This window comes from Marmota monax, unplaced genomic scaffold (assembly GCF_021218885.2).
Source record: "Marmota monax isolate L192 unplaced genomic scaffold, Marmota_monax_Labrador192_F-V1.1 WCK01_AAM20220418_F8-fsc00730, whole genome shotgun sequence".
NCBI classification, from domain to species: domain Eukaryota; kingdom Metazoa; phylum Chordata; class Mammalia; order Rodentia; family Sciuridae; genus Marmota; species Marmota monax.
Window position 1 is genome coordinate 142,877 of NW_026693495.1, and position 18,785 is coordinate 161,661.

Sequence of the window (18,785 nt, forward strand, 5' to 3'; positions counted from 1 at the left end):
GTACGGGTCTTTGTCTTGGAGCTCAGTGCCAGGCCTGCAACTGTGAGACTGAGCAGATTAGAGACCAAGGCTCCTGTGTAGGCCCAAGCTCACAGATGGAGCCTCTAGACATGAACCAGCATCAGGCAGATACCTGCATGCCACCTGGGATAGACTACATCATTCAGCCTATATCATCACCAGCCTCCCCAAAATTGTATCTGTCCTCTGGATGTGAGACTCAGATGTGACCCAGCTTGGTGTCCGTCTTGGGGTCCATTTCTACCACCAGTCACCCAGTCTCAGGCAGCACAGCTATTGTGAGGCCAGTACTTACAGATGGGGCTCTAGAACTTCTTCAGCACCAGAGACCTATGGGATGAACTAATTTTTCCACCTTCATTACCACCAGTTTCAATTTTGGAAGTCTGACAACTGGGCATTATCCAGTTAAATACCAGCCTGGGTAGACAAGGGGCTACCTTTGTTATTGGAGACAGGATCTTCTGGCTTGGAAATAGGAATGAGACCAAGTCCAATATTGTGGTCACTCAGAGGCAAGCCTTTAATTAGGGCTTCACCAAAGGTGGACAGCACTGATTAAGGAACTAGGCTGTTTCACCAAGGCAAGATGTGGAAACTTTTATTGGTTTTCTGGGGTGAGGCAAAGTCCAATAATTTCCAATAACCAGGAGCATGATTCCAAAAGATTTTTTTTCTTGCAAAAAACTAGAATACTGGGCCAACAGGAGGTTAAAGAAGAATAAAATAAAGAAAAAAGTGTGGGGGGGGGGAGAGGGGAAAGCCAGGCACAGAGGCACACACCTGTAATTCCAGCAACTTGGGAGCCTGAGAAACAATTGTAAGTTCAAGGCCAGCCTGAGCAACTTAGCAAGACCCATCTCAAAATAAAAAGGGCTGGATATGTGCCTCAGTGGTAGAGTTTCCCTGGGTTCAATCCCCAGTACCAAAAACAAGAACAAAAACCAAGAAAAACAATCATATATATATTTTGATAAATCATAAAACAAACACCAATATAAATACAGACATCATTTTTTAAACTAGCATGTTGAACCTAGCAAAATGAAAAGGCTAATAGACCAATATGTACAAATTTAATTGATTCCAGTAATACATGTTGTTTTACCATCTGAAAATCAAAGAATGTATAGTTCATTTTGTTAACAGAATTAAGGATTTTTTAAAGACCCTGATACATGCAGAAAAGGCACTGGATAAAATCCAATATCAATTTGTGATTTTTAAAAACATTTGACAATCCAGGAACAAAACAGAATTCCCTTAATTTGATAAAAGTTATCTATGAAAATTTAAAAGTAGCATTATATTTAATGGTGAGATGTTGAATACTCTTTCATACAGGAACAAGGAAAAGATATTCATTTTCATGACCTCTATTCATTAAATAAGACAAGAAAAATAAATAAAAGTTTTACAAACCAGGTGAGAATTACTTGAGTGAGTTAAATTTCTGTCACTAGCTATAAAGCTGATGTAAGAAAAAGATATTGCAAAGGTATGTACTAATTCAAAAATTAGAAATAAAAAAAAAAAAAAAATTACCAAGCAAAACACACCACGTATCTAGAAATAAATTAAACAAAGGCATTCAAGACCTCTACAATTAAACTACAAAACACCTTCAGAAAAGTTAAAGACAACCAAGGTAAATGGATTGTTGCATCATGTTCATCAATTGAAAGATGCAATTCTGTAAAGATGTCATTTTTCCTTAGGTTATTCTATAAAATGGACCCTGACTATTTTATAAAAATTAATAAATTCTAAAATTAGAATTTATTACTAGATTTCCAAAAATACTACAAAGCAATGCAAATTAAGATAGTATGCTGCTGCTGCAAGGAAAGACAAACAAATCAAAAGACATAAATTGCCTACCTAAACGGAGCGAACACATGATCTAGTGGATAAATCTGTACACATACACCGGCATCCTACCTCACACCCTATCAAACAAACAAACAAAAATACTTAAAATGGATCACCAACCTGAATACAATAAGTCAAACAATGAAGGGTCTAGAAGAAAACATAAAATATATTCATTATCTTGGTCTAGGCAAATACTTCATAAATAACACTCAGATCTCTACTTATTTTTATGTTCTGTAAAGACTGAGAGCAATTTTTAGCAATCTAAAAGACATATGGCATCTGACATTCTAAAAGGATTTCTAGGAACAAACACTGGGTAAGTTCCCAGACTTTGTATTTCCCGAAGTCAGCATAAGGTGCAATATTGCCCCTATTTTGAGACCCCACCTACTCACAGCTGCCTCTCTCTCCGCTCCATGTGCATCATTACTGCCAAGGCTCTATGATTTAGGGGTACAAATTCTAACCTAAGTTTCTCAATGAGAAACTGGGAGCTGGTCCTAAACAAATCAGAGTATTCACATTCCCAAGGCCATGGTGGACAAAATAAGCCATTAATCAGATTCCATTTTTTTTTACATTTTTTTTATTATTAGTTGTTCAAAACATTACATAGCTCTTGACATATCATATTTCATACATTTGATTCAAGTGGGTTATGAACTCCCATTTTTACCCCATATACAGATTGCAGAATCACATCGGTTACACATCCACGTTTTTACATACTGCCATACTAGTGTCTATAGTATTCTGTTGCCTTTCCTATCCTCTACTATCCACCCTCCCCTCCTCAGATTCCATTTTGATAATTATATTGGAACTGTTCAAAAAAGATGTCACTCTTCTCCCTGAAGCATTATCTTGGGAAGAAAGCAGCACAGAACTTCTGAAGCCTATTGTGAAGAAAATATCCCAGCTGGAAGAAAGGACAATGCAAAAGGATGCACAGCCAAGACACGGAGACAGACAAAAGCACATCTTTTAGCCTCAAAATCCAGATTAAAGCTTAGTTATAGCCAAGGACATTTTTGCAGCAAGGAAACACTTCAAAAGAAAAAAGGAAATGAAAATGGGTGAAATGCTTCAAAAGTTAGCCTAATAAAGATATCCAAATAACCAATAAGCACACCAAAAAGTACTCAAAATCATGACATAACAGGAAAATGCATATTTCAACAACAAAAAAAACATATCACCACACACTCTGCTGAAGAGCTAAAGTTAGAAAGTGTGGGCCCAGTATGCGGAATAGCCAACACTCACATGCACTGTTGGGGACTTACTGGTGGAACCCACATTTTTGAAAATCTAAAGTATATACCAAAACTACACTTGAAGTCTACCTTATCATTCAGCAATTGCATTCCCCATATACAGCATATACCAAGAGAAATAAGAGCAACCAAGTGACAAACCAGACATTATCTTGAGTAAAAGAAGCCAAACAGGTAACAGTATATATTGTAGTTTTAGCACTTATTTGAAAAGTGAGAAAAAGCACACCAAATCAAGCATAATAAGAGTCAAAATCCAATTTCCTCTGTGGAGTGACTATTGAGAAAACTTCCTGGAATCCTGGAAATGTGTCTAGCAGGATGTATACATCTATGTCAAATTACATCAAGCTGTACACAGCTTGCACATTAGTGTATGTATACCTTGATAAACAGTAAAAACTGATTAAGGGAAATGATATAGTTATGCTTTTAAGAGATAAAATATAATTTTCAAAAATATATTTAGTTGTTAATAGACCTTTATTTTGTTCATTTATTTATATGCCATGCTGAGAATCGAACACAGTGCCTCATACATGATAGGCAAATGCTCTACCACTGAGCCACAACACCACCCCTTAAAATACAATGCTTTAAAAAAGGGGAGGAGGTAGCAAAATATACCTGAAACAGCTCATAGCACTCCTCTTCTCACATAAAGGCAGTAAAATCTTCCCTGTCTGAAGGTATCAAATATAAATCCTCCTCTACCAAAATAGGATGACGCCTATCTGAGGCTTGCCTCAATTACAGTCAGGATAACGTCATTAGCCACAGCTCTACTCACTTTTGGGACCACGGTAGGCTTGTATAGACATCAATCCCATAAGCAGAGTGAAGGATGGGACTGAACTGTGAGCATGATGACAATCCTTCCACAAACTGGTCAACTCTAACAGGGCAGTGAAAGTGCCAGAGGAACTGCAATGAGAAGCAAAAATGCCAAAATGGCAACACCAGAGCTTGCCAAAGAAATCTAAGTTGTGTTTGGCCAGGATACAGCAGTTAATGGAGACATTTGTGGAGGTGCAGCCCCTGAGGAGACTGAGGTCAAGCACTTAACATTCAGTTTTGAGCAAGTATGGATCAGGGCGTTCAATACTCAGAAAAATGAGCTGAAAACTGGGGCCCACAAGGTCCCTACTCATCTGTCTACCTATATCGTGGTCCTAATAAGCAGGCAATTGTAGCTCCTTCCCTAAAGCCTTTCAAACTTCTTGCAAAGTTATTTTAGAAAACTATCACCTAGGATTAGAAGTGATTAAGGGAAATGTAGTCCTCAGCTATATCCAAATTAATATAACACACTTTATTAACTTAAAACATTAGATCAAAATTCCATCCATGAGGGCTGGGGTTGTAGCTCAGTAGTCAAGTACTTACCTAGCGTGTATGAGACACTGGGTTCGATCCTCACCACCACATATAAATAAATAAAATAAAGATCCATCAACAACTTAAAAAATTTAAATTAAAAAAGATTCCAGTCATGAACAAACATAAAGAATAAAACACAAAACAGCAAATAGATGAGACTATAATCTTTCAACGCCTTTGTACTAATTAATTTCTACTAAAACTTTTTTATTACACATGAAAAGCTTTTGATAGTAAACACTAATATTCTCAAAAACAGTTGGTACTCTTAGTTTAACAGGAAGGGGGGAATTATTGGGTATGCAACTTTCAGTATCCAGACAAAGGCGAAGGAAAAGACTAAGATGAAGACAACGAAGAAGAAGAAGGCGAAGGCAAAGACGAAGACGAAGAAGGTGCCCATGCTATGAGTTCAAACTTAAACAATTAAAAAAAAAAAAAAAAAAAAACACCATTTTCCTGCCTGCCCAAAAAAAAAAAAAAATGCACTTGAGCCAGACTCAGTGATATATGCTTGCACTCCCAAACTTAGGAAGCTAAGGCAGAAGTCCAGGAGTTACAGGCCTGGACAACATAGCCAGACCCTGTCTCAGAGGAGAAGTATACACACACGTACACACACAATCTCCCAAGAGTCCAAAAGCCTTAGTAATGGAAATAACATTTACATCTCAGCAAAAGAAACTCACCTCATACTCAAAAGTATGTCATAAAAGTTGAAAAGGGAACCATGTAACATTAAATCTTCCTATTAGAAAACATTGGAAATCAATGACCTCTAGAAGTCCACTTTAATGAGGCACTGATGTTCTTTTCTAGCTCAAATTTTGAATTTTCTTATACAAGTGTTGAGAGCCACAGCCAAGTCAAGATGGCATCTGGCACTTTGCCAGGAGGAGTGGTTTGAGAAGTAACGCCAGCGAGCTACTAAGATGATGCGGATTCCTTAATGACTGACTGCTGTATCTAGATGATGTTAATGGAGTTAAGCTGTGTCTAATTATTAAGATGGTGAAGATTCCTTAATGACTGATTGCTGTAACTGGATGATATTAATTGAGATAAGCTGTCTGTATTTACTTGGGTATATATACCTCTGCTGGTCTGAACACAGTGGCTCCCGCTGTTTCCACCTTCACAAGTTGCTTGTCGCCCCCCCCCCCGCCCACCGGCTACTTTGCACAGCCCAGCCAGACTGTGGCACAAATTATGTTCAAAATCAAAAGGCTTTACCATATAGCTAACAAACACAGGGTTTCTCGCTGTTGTCCTCAACCATTCAAAAGAATGAGTGATAATCTTCTACTTTCTCACATTTACAATGTCTCTACAGTATGAGACTTCACAAAATGAGACTACACAAATTGCATTAGTTCAGAAAAAGTCTTGCAGAGATTCCCTTACTCCTTACATTTATATGTTGTCCCTTGTGTGAATTTTCACGTCTTCGAAAGTAGGCTGTACAAATAAAGGCTTTGCCACATTCCTTACATTAATATGGTTTCCCTCCAGTATAGCTTCTCACATGTATCCCAAAGGATGAGGGGGAAATGAAAGCTCTTCAACACTCCAGACATTCAAAGGGTTTTTCTCCAGTGTGCATTCTAGCATGTATAGTCAGGGATGAAGAATGTCAAAATGCCTTCCCACATCCCTTTCATTCATAGGGTTTTTCCTCAGTGTGGATTCTCATGTGGCTTCTAAGAGCTGAGAAACGAATAAAGGCTTTGCCACATTTTTTACATTCATAAGGTTTCTCTCCAGTGTGAGTTCTTCTATGTACTGTAAGATGGGAAGAACTACTGAAGGCTTTCCCACATTCCTTACATTCATATGGTTTCTCTCCAGTATGGCTTCTCACATGTATCCCAAAGGATGAGGGAGAACGGAAAGCTCTTCCACACTCCAGACATTCAAAGGGTTTTTCTCCAGTATGCAGTCTTGAATGTATAGTAAGGGATGAAGAATGTCGAAATGCCTTCCCACATTCCTTACATTCATAGGGTTTTTCCTCAGTGTGGGATCTCATGTGGATACTAAGAGCTGAGAAACGAATAAAGGCTTTCCCACATTTTTTACATTCATAAGGTTTCTCTCCAGTGTGAGTTCTTCTATGTACTGTAAGATAGGAAGAACTAATGAAGGCTTTCCCACATTCCTTACATTCATATGGTTTATCTCCAGTATGGATTCTCACATGTCTCCGAAAGGATGAGGGACAACTGAAAGCTCTTCCACACTCCAGACATTCAAAGGGTTTTTCTCCAGTGTGCATTCTTGTATGTATAGTAAGGTATGAAGAATGTCGAAATGCCTTCCCACATTCCTTACATTCATAGGGTTTTTCCTCAGTGTGAGTTCTCAAGTGGCTACTAAGACCTGAGAAACGAATAAAGGCTTTCCCACATTTTTTACATTCATAAGGTTTCTCTCCAGTGTGAGTTCTTCTATGTACTGTAAGATGGGAAGAACTACTGAAGGCTTTCCCACATTCCTTACATTCATATGGTTTCTCTCCAGTATGGCTTCTCACATGTATCCCAAAGGATGAGGGAGTACGGAAAACTCTTCCACACTCCAGACATTCAAAGGGTTTTTCTCCAGTATGCAGTCTTGCATGTATAGTAAGGGATGAAGAATGTCGAAATGCCTTCCCACATTCCTTACACTCATAAGGCTTTTCTCCACTGTGAGTTCTTAGGTGTTCAGTGAGGGATGAGGAATGACGATAGGCCTTCCCACACTCCTTACATTCATATTGCACCTTACCATTGTGATCTCTCACGTGTGCATTAAAGGAAGAGGGACAACTGAAGGCCTTCCCACATTCCTTACATTCATAGGGTTTCTCTCTACTTTGATTTTTCACATGTGTGTTCAGGAAAGTGGGAAGACAGTAGGCTTTCCCACATAACTTACATTTATAGGGTTTCTCTCCGGTGTGTGTCCTCACATGCACAGTGAGTTTTGAGGATTCACTGAAGGCCTTCACACACTCTTTACATTCATAAGGCTTCTCTCCTGTGTGAATTCTTATATGTCTTTTAAGATGAGAGGAAGAGCTAAAGGCCTTCCCACATTCCTTACATTCATATGGCTTATCTCCACTATGAATTCTTTTGTGTTTGGAGAGTGATGAGGAACAACTAAAGGCCTTCCCACATTCCTTACATTCATAGGGCTTATCTCCATTGTGAATTCTTTTGTGTTCTGTGAGGTGGGAAGAACTACTGAAGGTTTTCCCACATTCCTTACATTCATAGTTTGCCTTTTCACTATGAATTTTCATATGTGCTCTGAACATGGAGGAACAACTGAAGGCCTTTATACATTCCTTACATTCATATGGTTTTTCTCCATTGTTGTCTTGAAGAGCAACTAATTCCTTAGTATTAAGTAGAGACTCAAACCCTGAAACAAAAAAATAAAACAAAATAAAGTTACCTATGAGCAAAGGACTTTGAGCAGTGCAGCTGTTTCAGGACTTCATTACTAATAGACACAAGGATCAAAAGTAAAACAGTTCACTAAAAAATATTTCCATGAAACCATAGTATAATAACATTACCATAGTATGGTAACATATGCTTGTAATCTCAGCTATTTGGGAGGCTGAGATAGGAAGTTCACAAATTCAAGGACAGCCTCAACAACTTAAACCCAGTCTCAAAATTAAAAAGGGTATGGAATATAGCTCAGTGGTAAAGCACTCCTGGGTTCCCCAGTGCTGAAAAATAAAAAATAGTTCTATGAAGAATGAAAGTGATGGTAACATGACCAGAAGAAATTATTGGGACCAGAGACATGAAAAATTGGGCTACATATGAATCAAAATGCATTCTGCTATCATGTATAACAAATTAGAACAAATAAATGAATAATTTTTAAAAAAAAAAAAAAAGTTTATGATAAAATTTTCTGTTAACTTGATATTTCATATTAGTTTGGACAATATATTAAAATTTTTCATTAATAATTTTTTAAAAATTACTAGGCGAGGAACACAGAAAGGATAAAATACACATACCAAAAACAAACTTTAAAAAAGCAAATATGGAGATCTTTGACAAGAACAAGGAAAGTATGAGAGGACAGATAAACAGTCAAAATAGTACTCTGAGGCATCTGTGGATAATGAGCCTCCTCAGACAAAACAAACTTTTGCTTTATTTCTATTTTATTTTTTTCTCCTCCCAGGCCAGTTTCTCCCAGGGATTCTTGCCTTCCTGGTGCTGCTCCATACAGATGCCCTGGATACGTTCTGTCTTCACTGTCTGCAGTTCCTCCTCTTGTTCCCACTGGGAGATCAGATTGGGTGTGAGTACTGAGTATCCTGCACACAAGGAAAGGAATATCATGAGGGAAAGCAATGAAGAATCACAAATATCTTTCCATAAGATTGGGTCAAACTTTGGTCTTCTGATACTCTAAAGACAGAGAAGAATGAGTTTAACTGAAATAAAACATCAAATCCATTGAAGAAAAAAAAAAGGCAAAGGAAAGGGAGAGGAAAGAAGAAAAGAAAAGAAAAATAGAGAAGGTAAAAGAAAAAGCTGAGATGTGGGGGGAAAGGCAGCCTCTAATGTGAAAAACTGATCTGAATCAGACATGGTGACACAAGCCTATAATCCTAGGGTGGGATTGGGAGGCTAGAGGATCATGAAGTCAAGGCCAACCTCAGCAACTTAGCAAGATACTATTACAAAGCAAAGAAAAACAAAATTTTAAAGGATTGGGGATGTAGCTCCTGGTAAAGTGCCCCTAGGTGTTCAATTCCCAGCACAGAAAGAAAAAGAATAAAACATTGATCTGGGCTGGGATTGTAGTTCAGTGGTAGAGCACTTGCCTAGCATGTGCAAGGTGCTGACATTGATCCTCAGCACCACATAAAAATAAAGTAAAGGGGTAAAAAATTATTAAAAAAAAAAAATGAAAGATTGACCTAAATTCACAGTGGAACCTCAATATTATTATAAGCTGATCTGACACAGCCAGAATATTTTTTATTTATTTTTAATATTCTTTTAGTTGTTGTTGGACACAATACTTTTATTTTAACAGGTTGAACACGGTTTCACCAAAAGTCATGTCCAAATATATCAATGAAACAGAGAAGAGAGCACAGATACAGATCTACATAAGTTGGCCCTCTATATCTGTGAATTCAAGCAACCATGGATAGAAAATACAATAGGAAAAAATTACATCTGTATTAAGCATGTATTTTTTTGTGCTTATGTCCAAATCAATATAGTACAAAAGTAATAATGAATAAGATAGGATATTAAATGTTAATGGCCTAAACTCACCAATCAAGAGACATAAGCTAGTAATCTGGATCAAAAAAACGAATCCAACAATATGCTGCCTTCAGGAGACTCATATGATAGGAAAAGACATACACAGGCTGAAGGTGAAAGGTTGGGAAAAATCATACCACTCACATGGCCCTCGGAAGCAAGCAGGAGTGGCCATACTCATATCGAATAAAATCAACTTCAAACCTAAATTAATCAAAAGGGATAAAGAATGACACTATATACTGTTAAAAGGAACCATCCACCAACAAGACATAACAATTATCAATATGTATGCACCAAACAATGGTGCAGCAACGTTCATAAAACAAACTCTCCTCAAGTTCAAGAGTCAAATAGACCACAACACAATAATTATGGGTGACTTCAACACACCGCTCTCGCCACTAGACAGATCCTCCAGACAAAAGCTGAATAAAGAAACTAGAGAACTCAATAATGCAATCAATAACCTAGACTTAACCGACATATATAGAATATATCAACCATCATCAAGTGGATACACATTCCTCTCAGCAGCACATGGATCTTACTCAAAGATAGATCATATATTATGCCATAGGGCAACTCTTAGTAAATATAAAGGTGTGGAGATAATACCATGCACCATATCTGATCATAATGGAAGTGAAACTGGAAATCAATGATAAAAGAAGGAAGGAAAAATCATGCATCACATGGAAAATAAACAATATGTTACTGAACGATCAATGGGTTACAAAAGACATAAAGGAGGAAATCAAAAAATGCTTAGAGATAAACGACAATACAGACACAACATACTGGAAACTATGGGACACAATGAAAGCAGTTTTAAGAGGGAAATTCATTTCCTGGAATTCATTCCTCAAAAAAAGAAAAAACCAACAAATAAATGAACTCACACTACATCTCAAAACCCTACAAAAGGAAGAGCAAAACAACAGCAAATATAACAGAAGACAAGAAATAATTAAAATCAGAGCGGAAATCAACGAAATTGAAACAAAAAAAACCATTGAAAAAATTGATAAAACTAAAAGTTGGTTCTTTGAAAAAATAAATAAGATCGAGAAACCCTTAGCCATGCTAACGAAGAGAAGAAGAGAGAGAACTCAAATTACTAACATACGGGATGAAAAAGGCAATATCACAACAGACACTACAGAAATACAGAAGATAATCAGAAAGTATTTTGAAACCCTATATTCTAATAAAATAGAAGACAGTGAAGATATTGATAATTTCTTAAGTCATACGATCTGCCCAGATTGAGTCGGGAAGACACACGCAATTTAAACAGACCAATAACAAAGGAAGAAATTGAAGAAGCCATCAAAAGACTACCAACCAAGAAAAGCCCTGGACCGGATGGATATACAGCGGAGTTTTACAAAACCTTCAAAGAAGAATTAATACCAATACTTTTCAAGCTATTTCAAGAAATAGAAAAAGAAGGAGCCCTTCCAAACTCATTCTATGAGGCCAACATCACCCTGATCCCGAAACCAGACAAAGATACTGCAAAAAAAGAAAACTACAGACCAATATCTTTAATGAACTTCAATGCAAAAACTCTCAATAAAATCCTGGCGAATCGAATACAAAAGCATATCAAAAAAATTGTGCACCATGATCAAGTAGGATTCATCCCTGGGATGCAAGGCTGGTTCAATATAAGGAAATCAATAAATGTTATTCACCACATCAATAGACTTAAAGATAAGAACCATATGATCATCTCGATAGATGCGGAAAAAGCATTCGACAAAGTACAGCATCCCTTTATGTTCAAAACACTAGAAAAAACTAGGGATAACAGGAACATACCTCAACATTGTAAAAGATATATATGCTAAGCCTCAGGCTAGCATCATTCTAAATGGAGAAAAACTGAAGGCATTCCCTTTAAAATCTGGAACAAGCAGGGATGCCCTCTCTCACCACTTCTATTCAATTTAGTCCTTGAAATACTAGCCAGAGCAATTAGACAGACAAAAGAAATTAAAGGCATAAAAATAGGAAAAGAAGAACTTAAATTATCACTATATGCGGATGATATGATTCTATACCTAGCAGACCCCAAAGGGTCTACAAAGAAACTACTAGAGCTAATAAGTGAATTTAGCAAAGTGGCAGGATATAAAATCAACACGCATAAATCAAAGGCATTCCTGTATATCAGCGACAAATCTTCTGAAGTGGAAATAAGAACAACCACCCCATTCACAATATCCTCAAAAAAAATAAAATACTTGGGAATCAACCTAACAAAAGAGGTGAAAGATTTATACAATGAAAACTACAGAACCCTAAAGAGAGAGATAGAAGAAGATCTTAGAAGATGGAAAAAATGTACCCTGTTCATGGATAGGCAGAACCAACATCATCAAAATGGCGATATTACCCAAAGTTCTCTACAAGTTCAATGCAATGCCAATCAAAATCCCAATGGCATTTCTTGTAGAAATAGATAAAGCTATCATGAAATTCATATGGAAAAACAAAAGACCCAGAATAGCAAAAGCAATTCTAAGCAGGAAGTGTGAATCTGGAGGTATAGCGATACCAGAGTTCAAACTATACTACAAAGCAATAGTAACAAAAACAGCGTGGTACTGGTACCAAAAGAGGCAGGTGGATCAATGGTACAGAATAGAGGACACAGAAAACAATCCACAAAATTACAACTTTCTTATATTTGATAAAGGGGCTAAAAGCATGCAATGGAGGAAGGATAGCATCTTCAACAAATGGTGCTGGGAAAACTGGAAATCCATATGCAACAAAATGAAGCTGAACCCCTTTCTCTCACCATGCACAAAAGTTAACTCATAATGGATCAAAGAGCTTGATATCAAATCAGAGACTCTGCGCCTGATAGAAGAAAAAGTTGTCCCCAATCTACATATTGTGGGATCGGGCTCCAAATTCCTTAATAGGACACCCATAGCACAAGAGTTAATAACTAGAATCAACAAATGGGACTTACTCAAACTAAAAAGTTTTTTCTCAGCAAGAGAAACAATAAGAGAGGTAAATAGAGAACCTACATCCTGGGAACAAATTTTGACTCCTCACACTTCAGATAGAGCCCTAATATCCAGAATATACAAAGAACTCAAAAAATTAAACAATAAGATAACAAATAACCCAATCAACCAATGGGCCAAGGACCTGAACAGACACTTCTCAGAGGAGGAAATACAATCAATCAATAAGTACATGAATAAATGCTCACCATCTCTAGCAGTCAGAGAAATGCAAATCAAAACCACCCTAAGATACCATCTCACTCCAGTAAGTTGGCAGCCATTATGAAGTCAAACAACAACAAGTGCTGGAGAGGTTGTGGGGAAAAGGGTACTCTTGTACATTGCTGGTGGGACTGCAAATTGGTGCGGCCAATATGGAAAGCAGTATGGAGATTCATGGGAAAGCTGGGAATGGAACCACCATTTGACCCAGCTATCGCCCTTCTCGGACTATTCCCTGAGGACCTTAAAAGAGCACATTATAGGGATACTGCCACATCAATGATCACAGAAGCACAATTCACAATAGCTAGACTCTGGAATCAACCTAGATGCCCTTCAATAGATGAATGGATAAAAAAAAATGTGGCATTTATACACAATGGAGTATTATGCAGCACTAAAAAATGACAAAATCATGGAATTTGCAGGGAAATGGATGGCATTAGAGCAGATTATGCTAAGTGAAGCTAGACAATCCTTAAAAAATAAATGCCAAATCTCTTCTTTGATATAAGGAGAGCAACTAAGAACAGAGCAGGGAGGAAGAGCATGAGGAAAAGACTAACATTAAACAGAGACGAGTGGTGGGAGGGAAAGGGAGAGAGAAGGGAAACTGTATGGAAATGGAAGGAGACCCTCATTGTTACACATAATTACATATAAGAGATGGTGAGGGGAAAGGAAAAAAAAAAAAAAACAAGGGAGAGAATTGAACAACAGCTGATGGGGTAGAGAGGGAAGAGGGGAGGAAAGGGGAGGGGGGATAGTAGGGGATAGGAAAGGTTGCAGAATACAACAGTCACTAATATGGCATTATGGAAAACTGTGGATGTGTAACCAATGTGATTCTGCAACTTGTATTTGGCATAAAAATGGGAGTTCATAACCCACTTGAATCAAATGAAGAAAGATGATATGTCATGAGTTATGTAATGTTTTGAACAACCAATAATAAAAAAAAAAGATAGGATAGATAGTAAAACAGAAAGACAGTTAAGAAAATGCATTCCCCCATACCAAAAAAAAAAAAAAAGAGAGAGAGAGAGAGAGAGAGAGACTTTAAATGAAGAGGCTATTTCACAAAACTAACCTATAGAAAACATTCCAAACATTACAGCCAAATTCTTTTGTCCCGGGTGGCAGGAAAAAGGAGGTAGGGCCGACCTGAGTGAAGACTACAGACTCAAGGCCTAACTAATCAGAATGTCACAGACCAAACCATGAGCCTTGGCACTTTTCCAATACTTGTTTAGCATAGGTGTTGACCAATAGTATTGGCACTTTTTCAAGACATGATTAGCATAGATACTGACCAACACCCTTAGTATCTTTCCAAGACCTGATTAGCACAGATATTGATGAATACCTCATCCAGTAGCTATTTAAGACCCTAGACTAGTGCACTTAAGTGGAAACCTACTCTCAGGTTCCCCTCTCAGCCCCTGAGAGTTCTGCTTCTTTTCTTTTCAGTTATATAAATACTACACCTTCACTCTTGCCTTCTGTTGTCTGTGGATTTGTCTTCAAATCTGTGAATGAGACCTTGGGGAAAAAAATGGCAGCCAGCTGCTGAGGTCTGCCATTGAGAGCTACAACACACTGCTCAGTAATAGTGAAGAGAGTCAGGTTCTGCCAGCTCTGACCCATGGAGCTGACCAGACAGGCATTTCCCTGCTGTGATTAGTTGCAATACTAAAATGGGCTCTCTCAGCTGCAGAGGCATGTAACTTATGTGGACCTACAGACCAGCAGAGTGGAGAATCTGGTTTCATTTCAAACTCCAGTTTCAATTACATAGCACTTACATTTTGTCAGGCACTAAACATAATCAAGAGATGATGTAAAGTATATGAGAGCTTAGGCTGTATACCAGGGAATTTTAATTAAGAGATTTTGACCATCCACAGATGTAGGTCTCTGGGAGATACTAGTATCAAATCCCTACAGACCAAGCAAGAACTATGTAGTCAACTGATCTTTGACAAAGAATTGACAGCAACACAATAGAGAAAAGATAGCCTTTTCCACAAATGCTGTTAGAACACTGGACATACCCACATAAAATACCCTTCACAAACATAAATTTAAAATGGATTATAGATCTAAATGTAAAACATAAAACTAGAAAAACTGTACAAGATACAAGGAGAAAATCTAGATGACTTTGGATTTGGCTATGAATTTTTTGATACTATCATACTATTAAAGGTATGATCGATGAGAAAGAGATTGATACAATACAACCCATTACAATTAACATTCCTGCTCTGTGAAAGATAATATCTAGAGAAAGAAAAGATAAGCTATGCCTAAAAGAAGACATTTGCAAGAAATTTCTCTGGTAAGAGGATGTTTCACGAAGATTTATCTGATAAGAAACAGTTTTCCTGTTCTTTACACAAAGAATGCTTTTAAAAATATACAAAGAACTCAAAAAATTAAACAATAAGAAAACAAATAACCCTATCAACAAATGGGCCAAGGACCTAAACAGACACTTCTCAGAGGAGGACATACAATCAATCAATAAGTACATGAAAAAATGCTCACCATCTCTAGCAGTCAGAGAAATGCAAATCAAAACCACCCTAAGATACCATCTCACTCAGTAAGATTGGCAGCCATTATGACGTCAAACAACAATAAGTGCTGGCGAGGATGGGGGAAAAGGGTACACTTGTACATTGCTGGTGGGACTGCAAATTGGTGCGGCCAATATGGAAAGCAGTATTGAGATTCCTGGGAAAGCTGGAAATGGAACCACCATTTGACCCAGCTATTGAACTTCTCGGTCTATTCCCTGAGGTCCTTAAAAGAGCATACTATAGGGATACTGCCACATCAATGATCATAGCAGCACAATTAACAATAGCTAGACTCTGGAATCAACCTAGATGCCCTTCAATAGATGAATGGATAAAAAAAATGTGGCATTTATACACAATGGAGTATTACGCAGCACTAAAAAATGACAAACTCATGGAATTTGCAGGGAAATGGATAGCATTAGAGCAGATTATGCTAAGTGAAGCTAGACAATCCTTAAAAAACAAATGACAAATGTCTTCTTTGATATAAAGAGAGCAACCAAAAACAGACCAGGGAGGAAGAGCATGAGGAAAAGATTAACATTAAACAGAGATGAGTGGGGGGAGAGAAAGGGAGAAAGAAGGGAAACTGTATGGAAATGGAAGGAGATCCTCTTTGTTACACAAAATTACATATAAGAGTTTGTAAGGGGAAAGGGGGAAAAAAACAACAAGAGAGAGAATTGAATAACAGCAGATGGGGTAGAGAGGGAAGATGAGAGGGAAGGGGAGGGGGGATAGTAGGGGATAGGAAAGGTAGCAGAATACAACAGTCACTAATATGGCATTATGGAAAAATGTGGATGTGTAACCGATGTGATTCTGCAACTTGTATTTGGGGTAAAAATGGGAGTTCATAACCCACTTGAATCAAATGCATGAAAGATAATATGTCATGAGCTTTGTAATGTTTTGAACAACCAATAAAAAAAAGAGAGAGAGAAAAAAAATTTATTTCTTAGTTGCACACAATACCTTTTTTGTTTATTTATTTTTAATGTGGTTCTGGGGTTCGAATCAGGGCCTCGCACGTGTGAAGCGAGTGCTCTACCACTGAGCAATAACCCCAGCCCAGAATGCTTTCTTTTACATATTTTTATTAGTGTATTATCACATACATAATATTGCAATTCATTTTGACACAACCATACATGCATGGAATTAATGTGCTCCATTTCAATTCCCAGTACTTCTCCTTTCCTTTCCCTCCTCCCTTCCCCTGTCCCCTTCTTCTCCTCTACTGGTCTTCCTTCTATTTACCTATTGTTTTAATTCTTGCTTTATAGATACACACAATAGTGAAAGTCACTGTGGTATATTCCTATATGTGCACAGCACGATTTGGCCAGGTGCACGTTGCAGTCCCCTCTTTACCTCTTCCTCCTTACTTCCCATCTGCCCCCTACCTATCCTACCCTTTTGATTTTCATAGGCACCCTCTGCCTGTTTCCCTCTTATTTTGCTCAAACTTCCACACACAAGAGAAAACATTGGACGCTTGGCTCTCTGAATATGGGTTATTTCACTTAACATGATATTTTCCATTTCCATCCTTTACCAGCAAATGCCATAATTTCATTCTTCTTTATAAAAGAATAAAAACCCATGTGTCGAATGCTGCTGCCTCTGATTCTACTGCTGCCAGCCTGAGGTTGCCTGGAGGTCTACTTTCTGGGCTGCTGAAGCCAATGCTGTGCCCGGAGGTCTCTTTTCTGGAAATGGCCTGGTTACCCCTGAGTCAATTCTGATGCTACCTCCATGGTCACTGCCACTGAACTGGAAGTCTCCTTTACTCAACTGCCACCTGCACCACTACCGCCATTGCTGTTGCCTCTGATTTCCCTACTGCTAGACTGAGATCACCTGGAGGTGTTCTTTCTGGGTGCTGCTGCCACAGAAAAAACTACGGATGCAACTGAAGCCCACATTGCTGCTGACCCCTGGAGATCACCTGGTGATGCTACCCCCCACAGCTGCAGTTGTAACTGCCAATGCAGCCGCCACTACTGCTGCTACCACGGCCTAGAGGACTGCTGCAGGGGAGATTCCAGGTTTGGTTGCATGTGGCGGCACCCATTTTGGGATACCAGCCAGGGCCTGGGACCTGGGTGCCAGCAGGTTTACCACCACAAGACCCTCTGTCTGGGGACTCCAATCAGGACCTGCAGGTCCAGTGTTGGGTTACCTGTGGGTGTGGAGGACCCTGGGGTCTTCCTGCTGAGAGTGCTAGTGGCCTGGGTATTGCTGCTGCATCTCTTGCTGTTGCTCGTTTGCATGAGTGTATTCCTGGTGGTCTCTCTGCAAGTAGGAGCAGCATTGAGATCTTGGGACTACAAATGGCAGAGCCTGAGGTATTTGAAATCCAGGTTTGTAGGCTAGAGACTAGGTTTGCAAGGGCTGATCTGGGTTTGGTGATCCTAAGAGACATCAGAGTCAGAGCTGACAAACTGTTGAACACTGACAGAGACAGTTCGACTTTCCAGCAAGATTTATTTTATTTTTTGATTCACTAATCTCTCTACCATATTTAGAACAGGATGCTTTTTATGCTATTTTCTTTCCAACTTCTCTCCAATGAACAGCCAATCTCTGTTGGCTCCTCTTCCACTCTTCCTGTGAATTTTTACTTCTAGCTTCTCTCTTCCTCCCTCACAAATATTACATACTACACTATTCTGTTCTCTCATCCACCCTTTGAAATTGTAAACCATTTTAACGAAATTTCTGTTTATACTATAGATAGTTATTAAATTCATCATTTTGGTTTACTGCGAGAAAGCAGTAGTTGCCTTAGTGGGAGCTATTAGGTTTAAGGCTACATATTATATGCTGAGTAACATTGATATTGGACTCACCATTAAACATGAGGCTATGGAAACCTTCAGACAACTAGACATTATAAGTCTACAGAGTAGATTTTATGCTGCCTTAGATCCATACTTCTACATGGGAAAACACACTAACAACATGAAAAAAACAAGGAAATAAAGAGCCCCAAACAAACCAAGATGCTTCAACAACAGAAGCCACTGATAACACAGTAGAAAAAATGTCGAAGAAGGAGTTCAGATTGCATATAGTTAAATT

At 38.3% G+C, this 18,785-nt stretch overlaps 1 protein-coding gene across 1 annotated transcript in view; it reads right to left on the reverse strand.

Annotated features, from left to right (window-relative positions):
• Positions 1-973: 973 nt before the first annotated feature.
• The window catches only part of LOC124102105 (zinc finger protein 699-like), a 28,902-nt gene continuing 11,090 nt past the window's right edge, over positions 974-18,785 (reverse strand). Inside the window, 2 exon segments of the mRNA XM_046458343.2 lie at positions 974-7,967; positions 8,779-8,889. Of these exon segments, the coding sequence (XP_046314299.1) occupies positions 5,926-7,967; positions 8,779-8,889 (2,153 nt within the window). The 3' untranslated portion in view covers positions 974-5,925.